The 23,381-nt window shown below is 37.6% G+C and overlaps 1 protein-coding gene across 5 annotated transcripts in view; it reads left to right on the top strand.

Annotated features, from left to right (window-relative positions):
- The first annotated feature begins 121 nt into the window (after window positions 1–121).
- Window positions 122–23,381, top strand: part of LOC134665138 (RNA binding protein fox-1 homolog 3) — a 55,660-nt gene continuing 32,400 nt past the window's right edge. For 2 of the 5 annotated variants that reach the window (XM_063521980.1, XM_063521978.1), the window contains exons 1-2: window positions 124–427; window positions 21,419–21,463. In XM_063521980.1, coding sequence (XP_063378050.1) covers window positions 416–427; window positions 21,419–21,463 — 57 coding nt within the window. In that variant the 5' untranslated portion in view covers window positions 124–415. Of the gene's footprint in view, window positions 428–21,418; window positions 21,464–23,381 lie in introns of all 5 variants that reach the window. The other 3 variants (XM_063521979.1, XM_063521981.1, XM_063521982.1) reach the window with 3 other exon arrangements.

The following is a 23,381-nucleotide window of genomic DNA, read 5'->3' as shown; positions in this document are numbered from 1 at the left end:
TATCGCTATTTCGTTCTAATAGCCCGAAGCCGAAATATGTTCGGCTGTCTCGTTCGCACTCCGCGCGTTCGAGCAGCTGTCGCGCCTCGGGGCGTCTGTGTGAGTGAGGCGAGCCACGCCGTTGTTGCATTTAACGCACAGTCACAGCACATCGACACCAACCGCGACAGTGTTTAGCGCGTTATTCTGCGCTGTTTCTAAATAACCTAAAAAGTTGAACAAGCCAGATTATTTTTAGGAATAATCGTAGCAATTATCATAAAATACTCATGACTGCTTCGAATTTATAAGAGTTTGTGCTGTGAAGTCGACGCCCATCTCGGAGGCGTACGTGGAGTGTATTTTTGTGCAACACAAAGCAAATACAAACGGCAAGCTGTGGGGATCAGGGGCCTTTTTTTTGCCGCCGCAGGGGATGTACTATCCTGTGAGTATACATTGATGTATTTTATCTAACGAAATCGTACAAGCGAGGTTACATTGCCAGTTATTATTATCTCAAGTCATCTGAAGTCGTGATAGGATATTGGCGCACAATAGTACGGCGCATGTCGTTATTGTCAGATGCGTTTTGTTTATACAACGTCCTTTACATATTACAATCTTGCCCTCCGGTTCTTTAACATTGTGATGTGTAGATGATACCTGCTTTATATTCGTCTATTTTATGATTACTTTGAGATGGAGACATTCTACCTCAAGCCCATGAAGGTTTGATTCAATTAAATCATGTACATGACAGGAATTATCAATCTACCGAGAGCGCCTCTTAAAATGTGTTATGGCATGAATGAATGAGTAACTTTAGCTTGCTCTACGGTGCTACCTACCATTGGACGTTGTCTCTTGAATATTAATGAAATTTAAATGTAATATTAAAATCTGTAATAATGTAGGTGTCCGGTATAGGTATTGTAATTAGCATAATAAGAATAATATTACTCATTTGGTCATGTTGTTTATTTTTAATAACTACAGGAAATATCAAGTTAATGCAATTGTCAACTGATTCTGTAAGCGCTTATTTTAAACTATAACCATAATTAACCATATTGTTACGAGAATACAGATAATATCTGTATATTATACAGTTATATTTTGCTATCTACCTAACTTACAATAACGTTACGCGATATCACATCTGTCAGCAATGCCGGTAAATGGAATGTCGATAAATACCGATTTTCACTTAGGGTGAATGATGGGCGCCAATTTGATTTATTACAACTGAGAAAATGGAGACATTTATATAAAAATGGAATAAAACACGCGGAAGATTGATTGAATGTTACCATTTTCTATCGCCTTTTCAAATTATAATACCCTCGTTATATCAATGATAGGTAGGTATTTAGGTACCTACCTATATTATGTGCTATTTAAAGAAATTGTTCTGTTGTCATTGCCACGGTAAAGCTGGGTGACCCTGAGCATAACCTATATGCGAATCTGTTATACCTATAGTAACTCTACCTATTTTAATAGTCCATATTGTTATAGGTAGATAACCTAATTCACTGATTGATTATGAACCGCCAATTTTAGTACAAATCAATTCTCTTTACCAATACTAACCAATGTAAATTGGATTTGGCGCCATTTCCAACTGTATCACAAACCACAATCGTCATGGAATCGTTAGAGCTAACTTTATGAGGTTATTGTACCAGGTTCAAAATAGCTTTTAAGTAAATATATGTCTATATCTGACCATAATAACTCCTGAATTTGTCTTGTAAAGAAGCTTGCATTCAATAATGAGAGAAAAAAGCTATACCTACACCATCAATCTCGCGTAGGCAAGTTAGTGGTTTATCGACATTGAACCTTAATTTCGTAATATACCTAGGTACCTAGACCTAGGTACAGTAGGTATCTGTAACAATAGGCTTAGGTAACCCAGTTAGGCTTTTAGTGAGATGCAAGAAACTATAGTCTGACCAGCTAACTATACCACTATATTCACATTTACTCCGAAAAAACTGTGGGACGAAGAGAAAAAACGTTATTTATTAGTGATAGGTATGATGGTTAAAAATAGATTAGACCTATCAGTGTACTGGGGGTTTCGTTAGGATCCCTAACCCTTATACCTAATTTAAAATTACGACACGCATCGCTCAGTAGCGTGAGGCTCACCGGCCGCGGCCGGGGTTAATCTCTGCTAATATTCTCGTATCGTAAGCATGGCGTTAAAACCTACATTACATAGGTACCTGTCCACCTAATTAATACCTATACAGTCATATATAGGAATTCGCGAAACAGGATGCAAGCTACTTTAGATTTGGGGGGGTTGGGTAATGGGGTCGGTTTCATGTTTTCTGCAAAAAAGTTATCTTCGGTATCTTGTGCAAGATTAAAATAATTTGCATAAAACCTTCACTTAATCACGTCTTCTCCTTAATTTTGTGTAGTATAGGAACTAAATTACTAAACAAAAACCACAAATAAACCACAAAAATGTAGGGGAAGTCAGCCTTAAGTTAAATATTATTAACATAAGATAGCATCCGAAACATGTAAACGAGCTCTCGCCTGAATAGTTATTAAACTTGCATAAATTACTAACTTTGCCCTGCAAACTTGGTAATAACAATAGGTACCTAGGCACCTAAATAAGCATCCGGAATTAAATTGGGTAGCTTGCTCGTCTGCCAGCCTAAGTAAGATATGCAAAATCGCTCCCGTTGCTACCTGCGTTCGAAGTTGCCCTGTTGCTAAAATAAAATAGCAGCATGTTTTTGTTCCTTTGTTCAAATTTCGGGCGGCGTCGTAAGGGCAGATTACTGGAACCCGTTCAAAGCCTCAAGGTGAACGCGCGCGGCCGGCGCGGGGAGATGCCGCTAATAAGGATAAAAATATTTACAACATCTTTCGAGTTCACGGACGATCCACCATTTTGAAATGTGTGCCTACCTGCTTGCGATGCAAAGGATCCGTTTGGCATTGAATGTGCCTGCACGAAGTAGGTAACTTCTTTAATAACAAAAGAAATGTTCACTTACCTGGAGTTCGTTCTCACCTGTAAAGGTTAACGCAGGTAAATAACAGATGATACAGAATTACAGAAAGGTTTGTCTGGATCATTGAGGCAGGCCTAACCCGGTATAGGCCGTATCCTATGTGTATACTTAATCTGTGGAATATCTCTAAGGTAGGTACAATTAGAAATAGACATAATAGGTAATCAATTTTTTTGGTAACAAAGTATAACAGGTCCCACGTAATTTTTTAAGATATCAGAATGTATTTGATGACCTCCGTTACCTCCATTTGAGATAAAGGAAATGATACACGGTAATTTTTGACTGCAGGTCTGTAGTCTTTGCAAACCATACCTACGGCTCAACCTCAACACGGGCTATTTATTAGTCTTGTTTTTATTCATTCTCTTCTCAATGCCAAGATGCCCATGGCAACCGATCCCCCATCCCATCCCATCCCATCGGCTTGCTTAATCTAACAAGTTCACGGATACTACGTAAAACAGTATTATTATTACACAGAGCTTGGTACATAGCTACAGCGGACAATGTCCACAAACAATAAAAATGTTAATGAGGGTTTTTAGAAACATAATGATGCGGTCAATGCTTAATAAATGCTTGACAAGATGTGATAAATGAGAAAAAGGTACCTACTTAGTCCCATTTGCTCCAGCCCAACCCGACCGAGGCGGCAACGAAGCCGGGAACAAGTGGGAATAGTATTTTTTAAACTGCACTGCATATACCTAGGTAGGTATGATGGAATAGGTGTATGTCTTGTCAATCACATCAACAGGTGCATCCTCTCAGAAGTCTCAGTTATACCTATGGGATCTTGCTGTAAACCCCTTTACATGCATCTTACGGTAGTATCTACCTATTACATATCAAAGACGAACACCCGATTAGAGCGATTAGTATTTAGGTACTTAAGGCTTGTTTACTACCGTATAACCAGGTGTATTGCAAGATTTAACATGTGTCACGGCGGCGCGTAGTTATTTCCTTACATGGCCGTTCAGTAGACCGATGTCAAATCGGGCAATTATCGAGTGCTCGTGACCTATTGTGATTGCGAACTGAGTCGGCCGGCATTCAATTACATTTCAACAAATCTCCTGTATTCCGTCGCGCAACTACAGTGTTCCTGGAAAATTGTTCTATGTATGTAGCTACGTACGAGTAGCTAAATAACTATTCGTACGTGGAACTGATGTATTGATTGGATCTTGCTATGGTAGGCAATTGAATATTTTTTTAAATAACGTCTATACAAAATATCGCGCGCCGCGATTTTTTCGTTCTAAAGAACCTTTGTTACGATTAGGATTTACGTTGACGAATAAAGTAAAACGTTCGCAGTCGCAACGAAATGTTTGGTCGTGATCTGCCTAATTTGCAGAATAAACCAAAACAGACGTGATTTTTTGTGATATTATATAAAATCTTGTTAATATGTATTAGTGCCAATTCATACGATACGTCGACTTAATTTTGCACTATACCTTATGGTTGACTGGTAGAGAATGCCTTCTGGCATTAAGTCCGCCATTTGTACTCTTCATCTATTGTGCGATAAAATTTAAATAAATAAATAAATAATATATCTGTAGTTTGGGCTCTGAACATATTTTTAACATACATTATTTTTTTGTTACCTCATACGCCTTATTCCCGAAGGTATTTATATGTAAATAAATATGTATACAATATAGCGTCCAGCAAAAACTACCTACCTCCGGTTTAAACAGACTAGGGATCCAATTAAGGTCCAAAATTGACTAGGGACCCATTTTTTAGTCTCGCTCGTCTGTTAACGCCGAGCGAGACTAAAAAAGCCTTTGTAGCTATAATGATCCTGTGTTTCGTGTGTAACTGACGTGAAGTAACACTTCGTTCCTACACGTGTCATTCAATATTCTAGGGATATTACCTATATCAATATAAATGTTACCCTTAATATAAAAGATATGTAGGTATAGGTGTTCCGCAGATAGCATAGAGAAAAGTATTTCATAAAATTGTTATTGCTAAAACGTGCTTCAGAAAATCTCGGTGTCAGAAATTGCGACATTCTTTTCGTCTCCTGCCTCCTCGGTTTGGAGAGAATTTAGTAAAACCGATAAAATATATAGGCACACGTGTCTCCTCCATTCGTATGGTCGCTTTATCGAGACAATAATAATCCGTGTTAGGTGCAGTGAAGACAATATTATGTGAGGGTAAACGTTAAACCTAGTTGAGTAAGGTTAAATCGAGTTGCCCTCTCTAAGCCGAAGATAATTCTCTTCGGTTAGTCGTTGTCTTCTCTATTGTTGTATCTATTGTAGTGATAGCATTATATTTATATTCTCGGACGCTACGTGTACATATAGGCTCCAGAGCCCGGTTCAAATCTGTTAAATCAGTTCATTAGAATATCCTTTGTAAATTGGCCTTACTCAGATATCTTACCAAATATGTACAAATTGAAAATTTTCCGCGGTTGCCGACGACTTTCTTGCTTTTACTGGAGTCAGTTACGGATCGCTGCCATATATGACCCAAAAATTTTTTATTAAGCTATGAGCTTCATCACATATGATCTCTGAGTAATTCTAAGCATTTCTAGCCTCGGAGGTGATAAGAAACGTGCGTCTAGTCGAGGAGGGCGGGGTACAAAGATGGCCGAAACCCGTCATCATTCAAAAAAATCTGTTCTGGTCTTGGTGGCTACTAGGGCAAGTTTGGTATCATTTTCGTATAAACCGAAGACGTAGAATTCATTGCTGATATTTGTTTTTTTCAGTTTCATAGTAATTTTGCAAGAAAAACGTAAAAAGATAAAAATTTGGGATGGAGGTTTTTGCTTTGAGAGCTAATAACTTTTGTATAGTGGCCAAAAGTATCATACAAAAAATACTATAATAAAGCGCAATTCATGCAGCTTCTAAACATATACATGTTTAGTAATATCCTACTGCAAAAAGATGGTGAAAAAATTATTAAATGACCGCAGCGCGGGTAGTTGGACTCTCGCTAGGCGGCGTTTATCTTACAAAATGGTCGAGTACGAGTATCTACGTAGGTAACTATGCTTACTTTGCTAGATTTTATTATGACGAATAAAATGCTTTCTGTATATTTAATGTCCGCAGTTTCCAGTACACAGACATAATTCTGGTATAGGTTAAAAAAATAGACACAGGTATCCCCATGTCTAAAGAGGAGGGCGGCTCGCTGAACAAGTAAGATACAAATACAAATACAAAATCCTTTATTTCTTTTAAATACACGTGGCCATGGTTTAGGGTATGGAGCCGCCCGGTAAGCAAAGAATTGCCTGTGTTGGGAGCAGAGCTCGGATAGGGTGAGCTATTTGCCTTATATATGACATAAGACATGTCAAATTATAAGGCAAATAGCTCACCCTATCCGAGCTCTGGTTGGGAGGCACCGCTCTTCCCCAGGTTAACAACAAACTTTTTATCTAAACATAAATACCTAAAAATATAATTTCTAAAACTAAAATAACAACAATGACCATTTTTAGCTTACACGTTAGATGCTTATAATTAGGTGTTAAATTTTAACAGATTTATTTTATTGTAAGTAGCTTAAATATAATAATAAATGTAAGTGCATGTAAAATGCTCGCGCGTGTGCGTGTGTGTGTATGTGTGTGTGTGTGTGTGTATATAAGATCATGTACAACCGCAATTTCAGGTTGGGCTAGGTTAGGTTCGTTAGTTACCTTTTATCCCTCAGAGCAGAAAATAGAAGCCCCGCGAGGCGGGGCTTCGTTGGTTTGTCACCAAGTCATACTTGCATAACCTATATTAGTATGACAAATATACATAGCTCACATAGCTGTTATGATTTCTAAATGTAAGCTCTCCGCATAATAGTTATGTATTTGTTTTACAAGGGGGCAAAGTTGTTGTTTAACCGAAAGATTTCAAAATTGAACCACGAGCGTAGTGAGGGGTTCGAAAAATGGAATCTTGAGCGTTGTAAGGGTTTCAAAGAACGAGGGTTAAACAAAATTTGCCGCCGAGTGAAACACAGAATTTTTCACCACACCAACCTGAAGCAAATATTAAATGTAAAATATCATAAAAAATCAAACCAAATCAAATCCAAATGAATGTTATGTGCAGGTTGAAGTTATTTATTAAAAACAACAAGTAAGTACCTATAAAATTACTTAAAGTGAGTTATAGCATGAAAATTATCGTGAAAATAAATATTTTGCCTCTTCCTAAGTAGTACAATTTCTCTCATAAAAAGTGTTTTAATATTATCAGCAAAAATAAGAGCGCTATTTTATTAGAATAATTTCATTTATAATAGTTATTTCTCGGACCCAATTTTGGACCCGCTTAAAATTATGTCTGTATGATGAATTATGTCTGGATGAAAGTATTTTATTCGTCATCATAAAATCTAGGAAAAGTAAGCATACCTACGTAGATACTCGTACTCGATCATTTTGTAAGATAAACGACGGTCCGCAAGATAAACGAAAGTCCAACTACCCGCGCTGCGGTCATTTAATAATTTTTTCACCATCTTTTTGCACTAGGATATTACTCAACGTGTATATGTTTAGAATCTGCATGAATTACGCTTTATTATAGTATTTTTTATATGATATTTTTGGCCACTATACAAAAGTTATTAGCTCTCAAAGCAAATATCTCCATCATAAATTTTCATCTTTTTACGTTTTTCTTGTATAATTACTATGAAGCTGAAAAAAACAAATATCAGCAATGAATTCTACGTCTCCGGTTTATACGAAAATGATACCAAACTTGCCCTAGTAGCCACCAGGACCAGAACAGATTTTTTTGAATGATGACGGGTGGCGGCCATCTTTGTACCCCCCCTCCCCTTATTGCCTCCCAGGCTTGAAATGCTTAGAATAACTCAAAGATCATATGTGATGAAGCTCATAGCTTAATAAAATTTTTTTGGGTCAACTTCATAACTGACTCCGCTATTTTTGCATATTGTTTTAGTAGGGTCAGTAAGGAACACAAATGTATGGAAGTGCATGCACTTTAGTCTCAGGCGATGCCGCTTGGCACGATTGTTCCTGAGGTCAAACAAAGTTGATCTGGCCCGGTAGCCAGGAGATCGTACCATGCAGACCCCCCAAAAAGGGGGGGGGGAAGAATCGGCTCCCCAGGTCCAATCTATGCTATATTCCTTCCTAGTCTTAGCAACTAGGACAAGTTATATATAATTTTCGTATAACTTAGGGACGAGGAATTCATTTTTGAAATAATTATTATACCTTTTCATACAAAAAAATATATTTTCGTACAAAAATGAAAATGTTATGTAATTTTTTGTGATAATTTTGGATGTTACAATCACAGTGTGGCGATTTGCACTAAATAAAAAATTGGACGATGTAGCCCATGTAGACGTGCGCGCCGCGCCGGCGCCGCCGCGCCGCGCCGCCATTCATACGCGCCGCCGCCGCCGGCTCATCCACTCGGCGCGCCGGTGCACGGCCAAATATTATGAATTTTTCGATTTTATTTTTTTATGGCAAATCTAATGAGATCTTAACGATTTTAATGCCTGAAAAAACGTGAACGAACGTCGCCCGATGACTTCACATAGTTAATTTGGCTGATTTCGGGGTGGGGTGGTTAGCGTGAAGACATCCACCCCACTTTGAAAAAAAAAATTAAGGAATCGGGGCCCTAACGATTCTAAGGCCTGAACAATCATGAACTAACAAATATCTTGCTATCTTATAAAAAGTGGTTTGGGGTGGCTAGCGCGAAGACAGACACTGCCGTATTCGAACTTCAAGATATTCACAAGAGACGACACTTACTAGATCCATTCTAGATGTGTGCGCCGATTAAAAAAAGATCAGCGGCGGCGTTTGCCAAAAAATTGACGGCGGCTACGTGTTTTCGGCGTGACCTTGAATTTCAGGTTTCTTAAGAAAAAACATTAATTTGTTGTTTTTCTTTAAAAATTTTATCAATGCAGGTTACTGGTCAGTTAACTACGTATAGTTTGAATATGCAGTGAGTAAAATAGGGTTTGTAAATTAATATAGGATAGGTATAATAACTTATTTTCCCTAGTAACTGGCTTGCATTAAGAAGTTACCTGGTCCCAATGCCCTTCGATCCGATTTGTAACTCTCCGTTTTCTCAAGCTTTCCATGGCTTATCCTATTTAAAAAAAATGACGTACTTTAACAAAACAGAACTCCACATATTCTTGACTTTTGTTAGACTATAGTGGACTGCTATGGCTTCTTTTTAATGGTTTTCTTGTCGTACAAGCACCAGGCTCTCCGAGACTACCTTCTTTCTCGTTTTCTCATTACTGAGGTTCGCGACCACATGTATTTTGTCTTCCTTTCGTGCGGTCATAAGCCTTATGGACTGCACGGTGCAGACTGCTGCAAGCCGACCTCTTCATAGCGTTCGACCATCTCGCACATGCTCCAACTCGAGCATGTTTGCCATTCATTCAGCTTAAATTGATGTGTTTCTCCACATCATGCGTTGGATAAAATGGCCGAAGAATCTAAGGGCTCACCCATGGCATGTTAGGAAGAGATGAGTGGCGATATAGAGCTCTTTGAGAATGGAGGGGTTTGTTCTTGTAGCTGTCCAAGGTATAAGCAGCACTAGCAGCAGTCTTCGTGAGTTCGTTAACAGTTGACGGTGAATACTTAGGATATCTCAGTTACTTTAATTGGTGTGTCAAGTAGTTTCTGCAACTGGCTAATCAGTTTCATTTAATTAAAATTGATGTATATTTGACAACTGTAACATAAATAATACAAAAAATCCGTTTCGTAATCCAAAAACCAACTTGGAATAGCTAATTAACAACACTCAAGGTCACGCCGATCATTTATCGGCGGCGGCGGCGTGGTCAAAAAACCCGGCGGCGGCGGTGCGCCAGCGCGGCGCACACGACCAATCCATTCTAGATGCGTTACAGTTTAGATATCAACTACTACTACTAGTTCTCTTTTGCAGCGCAATTCGGGCAACCAATGTCACTTTTACGTTAGATAGGGTATTTAGATGTGAATTGGATCTCTAAGTCATATCCTGTGGAAATCGTTCAAGAGTATCTCCAGAATCGCGTAAATGTTAAATTTGACAGGTTAGATCTTAAACATATCGTTATCGTATCTTGGTGATGTCTACAAGATATCTAATAGATGTCTATTTCATGGTCCGAATCGGGCCCACAGGCCCCCTTTTGTTTAAAAAAAATGTATGTTAGAATCGGGGATATGTTCAAAACAGCGTGTGCGTAAGTATAATGCTAGTGAAAAACTATAGATAGTTAATTTTTGCAGTTTTTAGTAGGTAATGCCTAAATGAAAAAATGTGCTACACGCCGGCGCCGCCGCGCCGCGCCGACCAAAAAAGCCGGCGCGCCGCCGCCGGCAAATTTTAGGTCGGCGCGCACGTCTAAGCCCATGTATTCTTTATTCTGGAAAATATCACTTTATAGTAGGTATTCATAAATTTTTTCGTAATAAAAAAATAATTTATAGCGCGTGGCGGTAACAATTTCCATACAAATGGAACTATGCCCAAAATCAAAGATTAAAAATGTTTACTAAAACACTGAACATTTGACATTTTAAAAGTTTAAATATAATGTTTTTATAATTTTTCCATGCGTTTTTGCCCTTTTTTGGTACAAATTTGTTGTTTTTATTTTTCTTCCATACAAACTTTCTCCCCCCTATTCCCCCCCCCCCCCCCTATTTAACCAAAAAAGGGCAAACCGCATGGAAAAATTATTAAAACATTATATTTAAACTTTTAAAATGTCAAATTCAGTGTTTTAGTAAACATTTTTAATCATTGATTTTGGGCATAGTTCCATTTGTATGGAAATCGTTACCGCCACGTGCTATAAATTATTTTTTTATTAGGAAAAAATATATGAATGCCTACTATAAAGTGACATTTTCCAGAATAAAGAATACACGGGTTACGTCGTCCAATTTTTTATTTAGTGCAAATCGCCACACTGTGATTGTAACATCCAAAATTGTCACAAAAAATTACTTACATAACATTTTCATGTTTTGTACAAAAATATTCTTTTTTTGTATGGATAAGCAAAATAATTATTTCAAAAATGAATTCCTCGTCCCTAATTTATACGAAAATGATATATAACTTGTCCTAGTTGCTAAGACTAGGAAGGAATATAGCATAGATTGGACCTGGGGAGCCGACCCTTTCACCCCCCCTTTTTGGGGGGTCTGCATGGTACGATCTCCTGGGTACCGGGCCAGATCAACTTTGTTTGACCTAAGGAACAATCGTGCCAAGCGGCATCGCCTGAGACTACAGTGCATGCTAAATGACCTTACTGACCCTACTAGTTTAGGGATAACGGAAATTAACATTCTGTTTATTTCATTCCGTATCTTATTTAAAATAGCAATAGATACACTTTCGTTTCTTCAGATCTAATTTCATAGAATCTAATCTGTCTCGCACGGAACATGCGAGGAACTCAGTTGGGTATGGCTTCTAAGTTATCCAACTCGAAGTTGCTATGACAACATCTACAAATTCCTGTTGGACGCAAAGCCTCCGGGCCAGGTTCCCCTCTAATTCGCTGGTTGGGCCCCTACCGCTTTTAATGGCGGTCTTCATTGTACACGCCTCGTGAAAGTTACAAATTAATTTAAATGTTGTTAAGTAACACAGCCATCCTTGTTGAAGCTGTTAATGAGTTACTTATTTCGCTCATTTTGGAGTAACCGGGAGAGCGGAAAATCGACTTATCTTGTTCACCCTTTTGTTGCTTTTCTAACTTCCTAACTACGTTCGGCGCAGTGTTACATACATATACCTATGTATGTATCTAGTATCTACATGTGATTCCTATTTGCTTGTCAATTCCATTAACAATTCAAATTGTTTGCATGATAACAAAAAATCATAATACTATCTATGTAAAAATAATCCAAATTTTTTTGGTGGTGATTCTTGTTATTCAAATTACATGTTAAAGTTAAAATTACACGGTTAATATAATAAGAGCTGTCATCAATCAGACAAACATTTATCTCATGAAACTGCTTCACACATATTTCGCCAGATAAAACATATGATAAGTAGGTAACGTAGGTACTAAATATTTGTAAAATGTCGGCGTCTCGCGGAAGCAGTCGCACTGATGAAAACTAAGTATTAATCCTATCACGTTACTATAATCCTCCTATGATTATATATAAGTATGAAAGGGAATTCGTTACGTTAGGTACGTTTATTACGCCGACAGGATTTAGCTAGCGCGCTTATAAGCGATAAGGCGAGTCTGTGAAAATATTATATTACGGCAGCCTAACAACCCTTGATTTGCTAACGGAAAATATACCAAGGAGATTTAACATTCACCCACACTTAGTCAAAATTTATATTAATATTCATACAGAGTGTTTCCAAATTGGACGTATTCATTGGAGGATGTAGAAGTAGATAATTATTAATTACCTACTACAGTTAATTTGCAACAAATTTGTTTCTAAAGAACACGAGTTTTCGCTGTTTTCGGGATATAATGAGATTTTCCTTGTCATGTCCTGGCTTCGGCTTAAATGGTGAAGTCAATCATAAAACTCAGCAAACCTAAAAAAAACATTGCGTAATATTTACCTAATCTCAGCAAACCTCTGTTGGATTTTGTCTCTTTCTGACAAACACAAATGTCAAAGTAACGGATAGAGACAAACGATTACCAACGGCATCTTAGATTTGGCAGACGTTTATAAATAAAGCCATTAGAAACAATATAATATTTATAAACCCTAGTAATTTGGTGCAAACTCACTTAAGTACATATTATACATCCTTTATTCATGAAATACGTCCAATTAGAAAACCCCCCATGTATGATAAGATACACGTATGGCGTTGCCGCTTAATTGAGTTTACTTGCTTTAGCTTTCGTTAGCCTGGCTCTTATTTCTCTCGTGAATTTGCCGGGATGAAGGACATCAAGATGAATCGACCCAAATTATACTCGTATTTCGTTAAACACACGCTTATTAAGGGGACGGGGCCGCGGTAAAAGCCACTCCTAAAATTGCTTTTGCACAGAACCTACCAGGAGACACAGTTAAGGAAGTTCATCGAGATTTAATGGAGGTTAGGCGGTATAATATATTAACGAGATCATAAAGACATTATAACATGGGCGTTAAGTTTGCTTCAAGTTGGTGCATTCTAAATAATAAAGTAGGCCTTAAATTTGCACGGCTATAATTATGATTTACATAATCTCTTTAGCGTGTAGTTTAATCGTAAAAAAATAAGAATCACAAAGACAGAGTTACTATTACATTTACATTTAGGATAGATTACCTACATAATTTAAAATAAATCTGAGAGATTCCCAGAGCCTAGAAATGGACCTTACGATTGCGTAATAGTATAAAAATTCAAAATAAATAACATTTTCTCACGTTACTGTGACAGCTGTTTAACATCTGTTAAAAAACTAATTGTACGATATCCTTATGTGGTGATCTCTGTAAATCTGCCGGCTATATCCTACTTATTTATGTATTATGTATTAATATATACACCTACACCTAAAACTCTCATTTGCCGATGTAAAAATCTCCAGTCAAAAATAAATAGCTGTAAGCGGCTTAGAGAGCCTTGTGACAAAATGAAATGTAATTGAAATTAATGATATACTTTTAAACAAAAGTAGTCTTAGAACAAAGTTAGGTATGTCGCAAAATAAGTGTAGTTGTTTAACGAACTGTTGCTTACTTCTTATTGGGTGTTGTTTATAAATCACTACTGCCATAAATATGCATCTTCCTTATCGACAATCGACAACTGACAAACAACGACATAAGTAACCTTTTGAAACGTGATACGCAGGGCTCGTAACCGGTATTTTTTTTAAACCCCGAAATAACCCAATATTTTGAATTATTTTGCGCTCTGTATGTAGGACTGAATCATGTATTTAGGTAACAACTTCGTATTATTAGATTGTTCCATTAAAAATGAAATAATAAACCAAAGAACGAAAACGAACACAATAATACCGGTATTTTTGTATGGAGCAAATACCGGTTTCCGACCCCTGGTGATACGAAACAAAGTTTGTTTTGCCTGGGGTAAGAGAAATGGTATCACAATCCCTGTTTGGCTTGCCACTTGCCTCGGTGTTCGGTCGCGTTAGACAACCTTATAAGTTATAAGCTTTCATGAAACGGATCCCTGATGTTATCAAGAAAACGCTTTATGAAGTATATGGGTAGAGTTGCTGAGAAACCGGATATGTATGTATAAGAATTTTGGAATAATAAAACGAAAAAATCTCGATGAGAAATTGAAAACTTTAGAATTATCATATTTCATACACAGGGTCGTCAGTGGGGAACGTTACAGCGCTCCCGCCAGTGATTTTGTTTACCTAAACATACGAATATCGTCAATATTTAAGTCCAACACTGTCACTTCCGAGATAAGATAATAAAGGTCATTAGAAACCCCCTATCTAACACTAGTAAGGACGACAAACCTCGACATATCGTTTACTAAATCAAATTTGACGAACAGAGCAGCGAGTAATTACAGTCCACGATTTTATTTACCCTTCTGTATTATGTTAGGGATGTGCCCCGGTTTATTTACTACCCCGAGCTCAGTCGGCAACCGGCTGCACAGCAAGTGTAATTATTCATTCTAGAATACCGAGTTTCACTCGCTTGAATACAGTAAATTACACTTTCAGTTAACGCATGCATTTTACGGCACAATTTAAATTTGTACCCATTAAAGTGACCGAAGCGACGTTCGCTAACGAGTCTATTTGTAACTGATTTCAGCTGGAAATATTCGCACATGGACGGTAGGCTCAAGTAAGCCCTTTTTAATTTCCTCATATTCGTATTTACACCTAGGCAGAATTCGTTATAAATTACATACATTGCATTTCGAGCGTAAGATATGTCGAATTTCCACCTGGTTTTTACTTTTACCATAATGTATAATAACTTCTGGTTCTATAAAAGTGTAGTTAACGATTCTTTTTAAATAGTTAAACGTGATGGAAAGTAGACTGTTTATTCGGTTTGCCGCGGCAATATGCTGAGTGGAGATCCTATTTTAGCGTCCAAATTTCTTTTATGTCTGCATCCCTTTCTTTTTTCATGTACTATGTTGTGGCGTTAAAATAAATGTATTTCTTCTTAATTAATTAGGTTAGAAGCATCATTTCAATACTTGGTTTATAAGCTACTATTGTTGAAAGTGGCTCCGCATTTTTATGAAGCACATGACGAGTGTTGATTTGTTGAAAGGCGGGCGCCACCCATTTTCCGGGAGTTGGACTAGCCGCGTGTCTCCGGCAAGTAAGCGTTCATTTGTCTCGCATTGCGCACGTTCATGGACGTTCATTAATCAATCGTCTGAGAAGGTGATTAAATACCGTGTAGCGGCTTTCGGAATCTGAAATCTTAATTATGTTTTCTAAGGACTTACTTAATACTCGTTACAACTATAAGAAAGCAATTTAGGTAATAACACAAGACATTCGTACATGTAGCGCCGGGAGCTAAATAACTAGCTAACACGCGTTTTATATTCGAGCGATCGTTTTATTTATACGTGTAGGATCCATTGTGGTAAGTCAAGATCTTATTATCAGGCCCACTTAATTGGGACGTCGAGCTATTAATACCCGCGCTTGACGTTTAGTATATAGGAGTTAACTCTTGTTGTACCGTTGACACGACAATAGGTACAGTACAGTCGTCGTCAAAAATATCTGTATTATACGAAATGCCGGAACGTCTGTCATAAAATTAGAGCATCCAGTTCCATGACCATGTTCCAGAACCATGTCAGTAAATCCTATTACAACAAAATATTGGGTTGTAACAGATTGGGTTTTAATATAAAAGCTGATAAAGTAAAGTTGCGCTATAAATCAATTATTTATTGGGAAGTATCTTAGCCAAGGGTTTTATTTTTCTGAGTGCAACTGCAAAATCGTGAAACAAAGTCTATGATTTCCATGCTGTGAAATCACAACTGCTTAGTACGCAGTAAATTAGTAGTTAACGGTGTTGGCGTGGTTTATCTCGCGACCTAAAGGTTAACCCTTGATTGTCAACGCTTAAACACTATTATTTTCAAAATGGTGTTCAATTCATCTCACTAACCGTTCAGTTACTTGTTTTTGCGGCACTGTTCATTATCTCAATGGGCGTCTGCAAATTGAATGTCATATTCGCTTAAAACTACTTTTAAAACACCAACGGCACAGCAAAAGTAGCAACACTTGTTAACTCGAGCGGTCACTGAACCGCGACTATCAATTAATTTATAAATGTACGTTCATGATGAGCAAGATCCATTCCACATGCTTGATATCTTTACAAAAATCTGTTTTGGACACAAATTGGCCTCAGTCCAAGAACAGTCGCAGATATCGTGTTGGATGCGAGGAATGTCGGCAATCCGACTGCGTGTACGTGACGTTGTCCAATGGCAATACGACTTAAATGAGAGATTTATTACTCTGTCAACTTGTCCCACGTCTTTGTACTTCATGCAGAATATACCTGATCCGGCCCTCTTTCTATCCAAGAAGATCAATTTCCGCAACTTGCGCGGATAGAACGCAATCGATAATTTCCTTATTATGATCATCATATTGCTGCTAAATAAGCAACAGAAGCTTGCTTTATGTTGATGCTATGAGTTTCCATTTTAACTTTTAGCTATCTAAAATTGGCTATAGGTCAGACGGTGTCACGCCCAAAACCCTCGGGGCGTCGCTATAACTTCGCCTGATATAATTCACTCGCTCTCCTTATTTTTTAACTTTTCAATCTTCTCGGTAAATATCAACCACATTTCTGTTACAAGTGAACCCCGAATTGAATAGCTTACAGACCGTAGACTGAAGTTGGCACTAGCTTTATCTGTTCTCAACTCGAGCTCGAGCACAAAAAGGCCTGTTTACGTGATAGTCGAGCCACTCGATTCACCTGCCAACTACCACATTGCACCCCTACAACTGCACTATTGGATAGTTCATGTGAGCGCAGTTGTTAAAGGATGTCCTAAAATCGTGCAAAATGTAGATTAAGGACTGTATCGTTTATTATAAATACAACTTTACTTAGCCGTTTTTTCTGGTATTATATTTTTATTAAAAAAATACACATATAGTTTAATTGGTGCTTTAATAATAAGTAACATTTCGTCCTGGGAGATCACGTAAAGCATATGGTTTGGACAATATTTACCCAATCCTCCCGAGTAACTACAACGATTTTGGACAAATACTACAAGAAAATTTACGGTTTGCGAACAAGACGAGATATTACACAAAAAAAACGTACTATGTAAACAGCAATTACATATGATTCGTAAAGCGAAACATCTGGGCATAGTCTAATCATTTCTTTTAGTTGGAAAAAAAGTTTTGGATCTGTGCTTGGTGGCCTTTTAGAGAATATGGCATGTTACTTACGACAACCCCGACTTTGGTATACAATATAACCATCATGGAGCGTTTCTATCGACCTGTTCTAGCCATGGTTCAACGCCATGAATGTCCGTTAGGCTTTGGATTTCGGTAGATTCTTTTAGCTGTTTCCCTTATTTCGCTAGCGTCAGAAATTGACGGGAATCCAAAATGTTGCATAAAAAGTCGTTTTCATGTAAAGATAAAAAATCACCACATTTATTCTGTGGATGTTCAATTGAGCAATCATGAAAAGGACACTTAGATGGCATATTTTGGCAGCATATTAACCTTTTGTTTCTTTAAATCGTACCAAGGAAACGGTGAAATAGTCTCAAATTAAGCTCGATAGGCTTGTCCAAATTACATTTGCTAGACGGTATTAAAATCAGCATAAAGTCCCTAAAATAAAATAAATGTAAAACCTTCTTATATCAGATATGGCTTAAAAATACGCCCAGATTATACCTTAAGAACATAGTAATACAAAATAATACACACGTCAACAGTTAGACCAGGTTTAATCTGTATTTATAATAAACGATACAGTCCTTACCTATTAGGCACCATTTGTGCGGTGAAGTGTGAGCAATAACAAAAACCAAACAGTATGACAGCTGACAGTTTAGGTTTGAAAGAAACCGGATAGGTGCGGACTCGCCCACCGAGGGTTCCGTACTTTTTGGTATTTGTTCTTAGCAACAGAAAATAAAGCCATCATCATAGAACCATAATTTTTCATAGAGGAGTGAGTAACTGTCATCGGAGCCGCGGAAACCATTTACTCGATGCGCTATTTCATATTCTGATGCCATCAAAATTATATACTTAATAAATAGTGTTTACATTTTACTCAATCCTTGAATTATTTTTTGGACACCCGTTAGTTACTACGGAATATCGAGTCAGCTAAACAATTAACTATAGGTTTCATTTGTTTACTTTGCTACTTTCTATCTCCCAATTAAACCTATTGGCTCGTTCGGTTTGTCGATGTGCAGGCAGTCCAGTTGCTGTCATACTACTGGATAACATTGCATTGTATAGGAATTAAAGACCTTCCGGTCGTTCTATTGTTTACCTTTTCTGCGTCGCGTGTGCCTGTAATGTTACTAGATTTGAAGGTCGTATCGTACCTATTAATCTGTCCTATTCTAATTACATTAACTTTATCTGAGCATTAATATTCTCATCCGACAGCTGTGCCGGGCTAAAACTAAGTGTTTTTAAAATTTCGGTTATTTCTACTCAAAATTGTGAGCAAAGAGCATTCAGGGGAAGTGGCTAAAGAAGTTTACTAGTATGTTTTACATTTTGATACCATTTTCAATGTATGACAGTAACGTACAGGATTTAAAAAAATGCTTCAGATCACAAGTGACACTAAGTGCCACTTGCACCATCCCACTAACCCGGGGTTAACCGGTTAAACCGTTAACTAAGTGTCAAATTGTACTGGTAACCATGGTAACTCTAGGTTTAAACGTTTAACCCTGGGCTATTGGGATGGTGCAAGTGGCCCTAAGTCTGATAATGTATTGTTTATTAATAACGGCTCGGCTAAGTATAACATATATGCAGATAATATGTAAGTGCGGTTTTATGCGGGTTAGTCGTCATTGATATGTGCGGTTATAGCGATTAATCAAACGCGGCTCGCCTCGGTGCGGCAGCCGCGGCGGGCGGCGGCGGCGGCACTTCACGTGTGCCTGCAGCGAGCTGTTAGCGTGCGCTGATTGCGCCCACAGACCGCTTCAAAGCGAACCGGTGAAAGGAAGCGTTCCCAATGTTTCCACGCTTATGGACCTAGAATGAACTTTTGTTCCCATGTTCTGTTTATCCTGTCATATGGAAACTTGAAACCCTTCTGTTGATTTACTCGCCTAATGAGTAACTATTTGTTAATCATTAATAACTTGTTATCGTTTTATTTGTTATTTAATTACGCAGTTAAAGAATGCTTAATGTGGTAGTTAACTCATTATTACTTTGTTTGTTTCCAATGCCGGAGCGTGATTGATTCATATCCTCATGAGACCTGCACACTCACTGTGTACCTATAGTTATAGGTGCATTTGTGAGAGGCTGCTTTATCTGTTATACGCTCTCGTGTCCGCAAGATAAGAACAGAGGTTTGCCAAATTTCTAAACTTATTATATATTCCGTCAAATTATTTAGTAATGAAACCTATGTATTGCATCTGGCATTTGAAGGCGAACCAGTTCAGTTGGTGGTAAATAAATACCAGTTTGCACGGCGCGCGGGCGCAGCGCCACGAGCGCCGCTTACTATAATTATTGTTTCACTTCATTCAATCCTCGAGCGATGCCCGTGCCGTGTAATTGGAGCTACTTTTGATAACTTATTGCGCTCGTCTGACGCGTTCACTATGGAATATGATCCTAGTAATAGTTATTTGTTTTACAAGAGGGCTAAGTTGTGGTTTAACCTCTCGTGCTAATATTGATACCCGAGCAACCGAAAGATTCCAAAAATGTAATCTTGAGCGTTGCGAGGGTTGCAAGGCACGAGGGTTAAACAAATTATGCTACCGAGTGAAACAACATTTTTCACCACACCGACACAAGGAAAATACTATTTGTAAAATATCAAACTAAATCAAAAAGCAAATTGATTCAAAATGAATGTTAATAACTATTTATATTCAAAATCATCATTTCAAAGTCATTCTACTTCTGTTTGTTTAGTACATAAGTTTACATCTCAATATTTGCATTTGATTAGTAATCAATGATTACTTTGATGATGATGTGGATAAAATGTAAGTTTCTTAGCAGTTCTTGAACAATCAAGAGAGCCTTTACCAGCTGGTGTGGTGAAAAAGTCTAACTTAAATACCTTCCAAGTATAAAAATATATTTTGCTGTGGCAGTTGTGACCCGAGAACATAAAGCGTAATTGGAAACCCTCGTCTCAATATTTGGCGGTAAAAGTGTGGCCTTTGTTTTCATGTTCCAGGGAATCCTCTAAATATGATTTTCGGACCCAAGTAATATACATTATGATGTACATATAATCGCCCATTAGGCGAGCGCTTACCTCCATTAACTTTTAATCGGATGAGCAATAAACATACATAAGGTTATATTGATTGTGGTTATCTTCTTCTACCTACCGTTATCCCGGCCTTTGCCAGAGTCCGCTTTTCTACTTGCTTTTCTCCACTTTGCGCGTTATATACTAATCATATTTTTTATAAGTTTTAATTAACCTTTCATTTGAAATATGAACAAAAAATGCATTGTTAATATGTACTACTCCCATTGTAAGTTTGAATTGAATATAAACCCTTGTCCGATATCTGAACGCTGAAGGCACAGTAATTGTCGTAAAAGATTTGACGTCAATACGAATAACCTCGTTATTGGACAGGACGGGTACAGTGCAAATTACGATCGCAGTAGAATGTAAATGTATTCCGATTCAGGTGAATAGGGCAACTTATCCCGGTCCCGAGAGGAGTATGAAAATTATTTGGGCTCGTGCCAGAACTGCTCGGTTTGCGGGCAGCGACGCCTCGCCCACCCGACTCGATAACTAGTGCCCGCGTAATGCGTAATGCAAGGCACTACCGAAACTGCATCATTTGTCTGGGCATCGTGTTTAACATATATGTTATGTCAATTTCACTGCCAATATCGTTTCATACTCAATTATAACAGTAACTAGATCTCTCCTACGCTCGACGACTGCGGTATCGCCGTCCAATCACATTATACGAATGACACAACAAAACTCGAATGCTTTAGTGTGATTAACATTGTAGTACGCAGGGAGTATTTACGTTAGACGATTAGTTTATATTAGCCAACGCGTTTTACGTAAATCAGTGTTATGTTAAGGTCTAGCCAGTACCGCCGACAACAGAGTTGACCTGGTACATGTTTGCTTTCAGGTGAGTAACGGCAATGTCATCGATACGGGGACCACAACCCTACTGGTATTTACTATTTGATATTTACGGCACTTTAGCATGTGAATGCATTGTATAATCGTTAAAATAAGACTCATTAATCCGACAATTTACAGCAATCTCAGTCACGTGCCTGCGAATGTAATTGACTATGTATGTTTAAATCGTTTAGCACTCTTAAACACCACAATTCACACTTTTGTATCATCTGGGATTCTTGTTATGTGTTTAAGGCATGTTTGTATAGTTTCTTAGGTTCATTAAACGCTCGTCGGTTAACTTCATTAAGTGTTCTCATCAGCATGATCTGCGCGTCAATTACTCCAAAAACTGTGCGCACGTGATAATCTACTTTGCTTTTGTTTTAATAACTTTCAAATTAGTTTATTTCTTCTTCTTTTTCTTTTCTGTATTTTTTTTAAAGTAGCGTTTAAAGTTAGATGTTTTAGTTGCCAGTTGTAATTGTAGTTCTCTCATGTCTCGACCGGCTTTATTTTATAAAATAACTCTTAACAATTTTATTGGTGGGAGCAACCCAATGTTACTGTCATATGTATGATTATTAATTAATCATTACAATGCTATACCATATTAGATCACGATACGATACAATACGGTTTAGGCACTTTATATTGTTAAAGTGCGTATTTTCTGTCTAGTGTAAAAAATACATTTTCTGATTTTATCTTGATCGGGCAGTATGAATTTTTTCAAAAGAATGAGAGTTTGAAACTCTTGATCTACAAAAACGATAAAATTATAATAGGACGTGAGTTTTAAAATGAAACCGATGAACCTACAACGAATTTTCGGTCGCTATGCCCGAGGGTGCTTTATCAACTTTTTAATAACCTCAACTCTCTCTCTCAACTCTGTAAAAAAAGAATCCAGTTTTAGCATCCAACCTGAGGCAAATTTTGCAGATCTGCGCATAATTTAACAAAGTCGTCCCTTGACACCACGTTGGTTTAAACTAGTCAACCCTCAAATTGGCACTGTCTTCATTTCTTGACCTAAAGGAGGGTCTGATATAATTATAACATAAATTATGTTTTTTATGCGTAGGTATACTTATTTAGTATCATTGGTATAAATGTAACAAAAACTTCGTTAATATATTTTGCAAATCTATTTCATATATTTAATTAAGGAATAAAAAATAAGTATGTATCTTATTAAACCTGTAAAACGTCAGATAGTTGCTGGATAATGAGCTTCCAGTAATTAAAAGTTACGGATTTATTCGCGTTATATATTTTGTTAAAAGCTTTTACAATTAGCGCTATTTTAATCTTATAAAAGCCTTTTAGAGCGTAACATCATACCTTTATTTACTACGGACAGGTAATCGTTGGGCAGCGTAGCGTAGATGGGATGTTCATTGGTTCAGGCCGGGCTTTATTAGGGAAGCTGGGGAATTCACCGGCCTCTGAATTACTTATCAGTGTGAGATCAAACAAATCAACGATATAGCGCGTCACCTTTGAGAGTTGTCGTGGATCGAAGTACCATTAAGGCCTCGCCTGGCCACGTGCCAGAGTTTCGGTATTATTAGTTCGTCGACAACGTCTGAGTTAATCAAGCTCAAATAAGATCAATATTTCCCGTAGGTGATGGTCCAGGGCCGCCGTGCGCCGGTGCCTGTCACCCAGGATTACCGACCAGAACCGACAACGATGTACGACGCCCGTTACAAACTTCAATTTACGTCTTAACCTAATTATGTCGAGGACCGACACGTAAACAAATTAATCTTTCGTAATTGATTTAGCCACCTAAAAGGAGTACATTGGCAGTTCATAATCCAATTCCAGAACACTGTTTTTAATTATACCGTAACTTAAATGTAGTTATAAATATGATCAACTTTAAATTCCTATTGTCGGAATTCGGATATCCGTAAATACGCTTAATTGACCTTATTGTTTGTATTATGCTCAAAGAT

Source organism: Cydia fagiglandana, chromosome 6, assembly GCF_963556715.1.
Source record: "Cydia fagiglandana chromosome 6, ilCydFagi1.1, whole genome shotgun sequence".
Lineage (NCBI taxonomy): Eukaryota > Metazoa > Arthropoda > Insecta > Lepidoptera > Tortricidae > Cydia > Cydia fagiglandana.
Note: the sequence above shows the minus strand (reverse complement) of the source record. Positions and strands in the feature narration are given on the sequence as shown.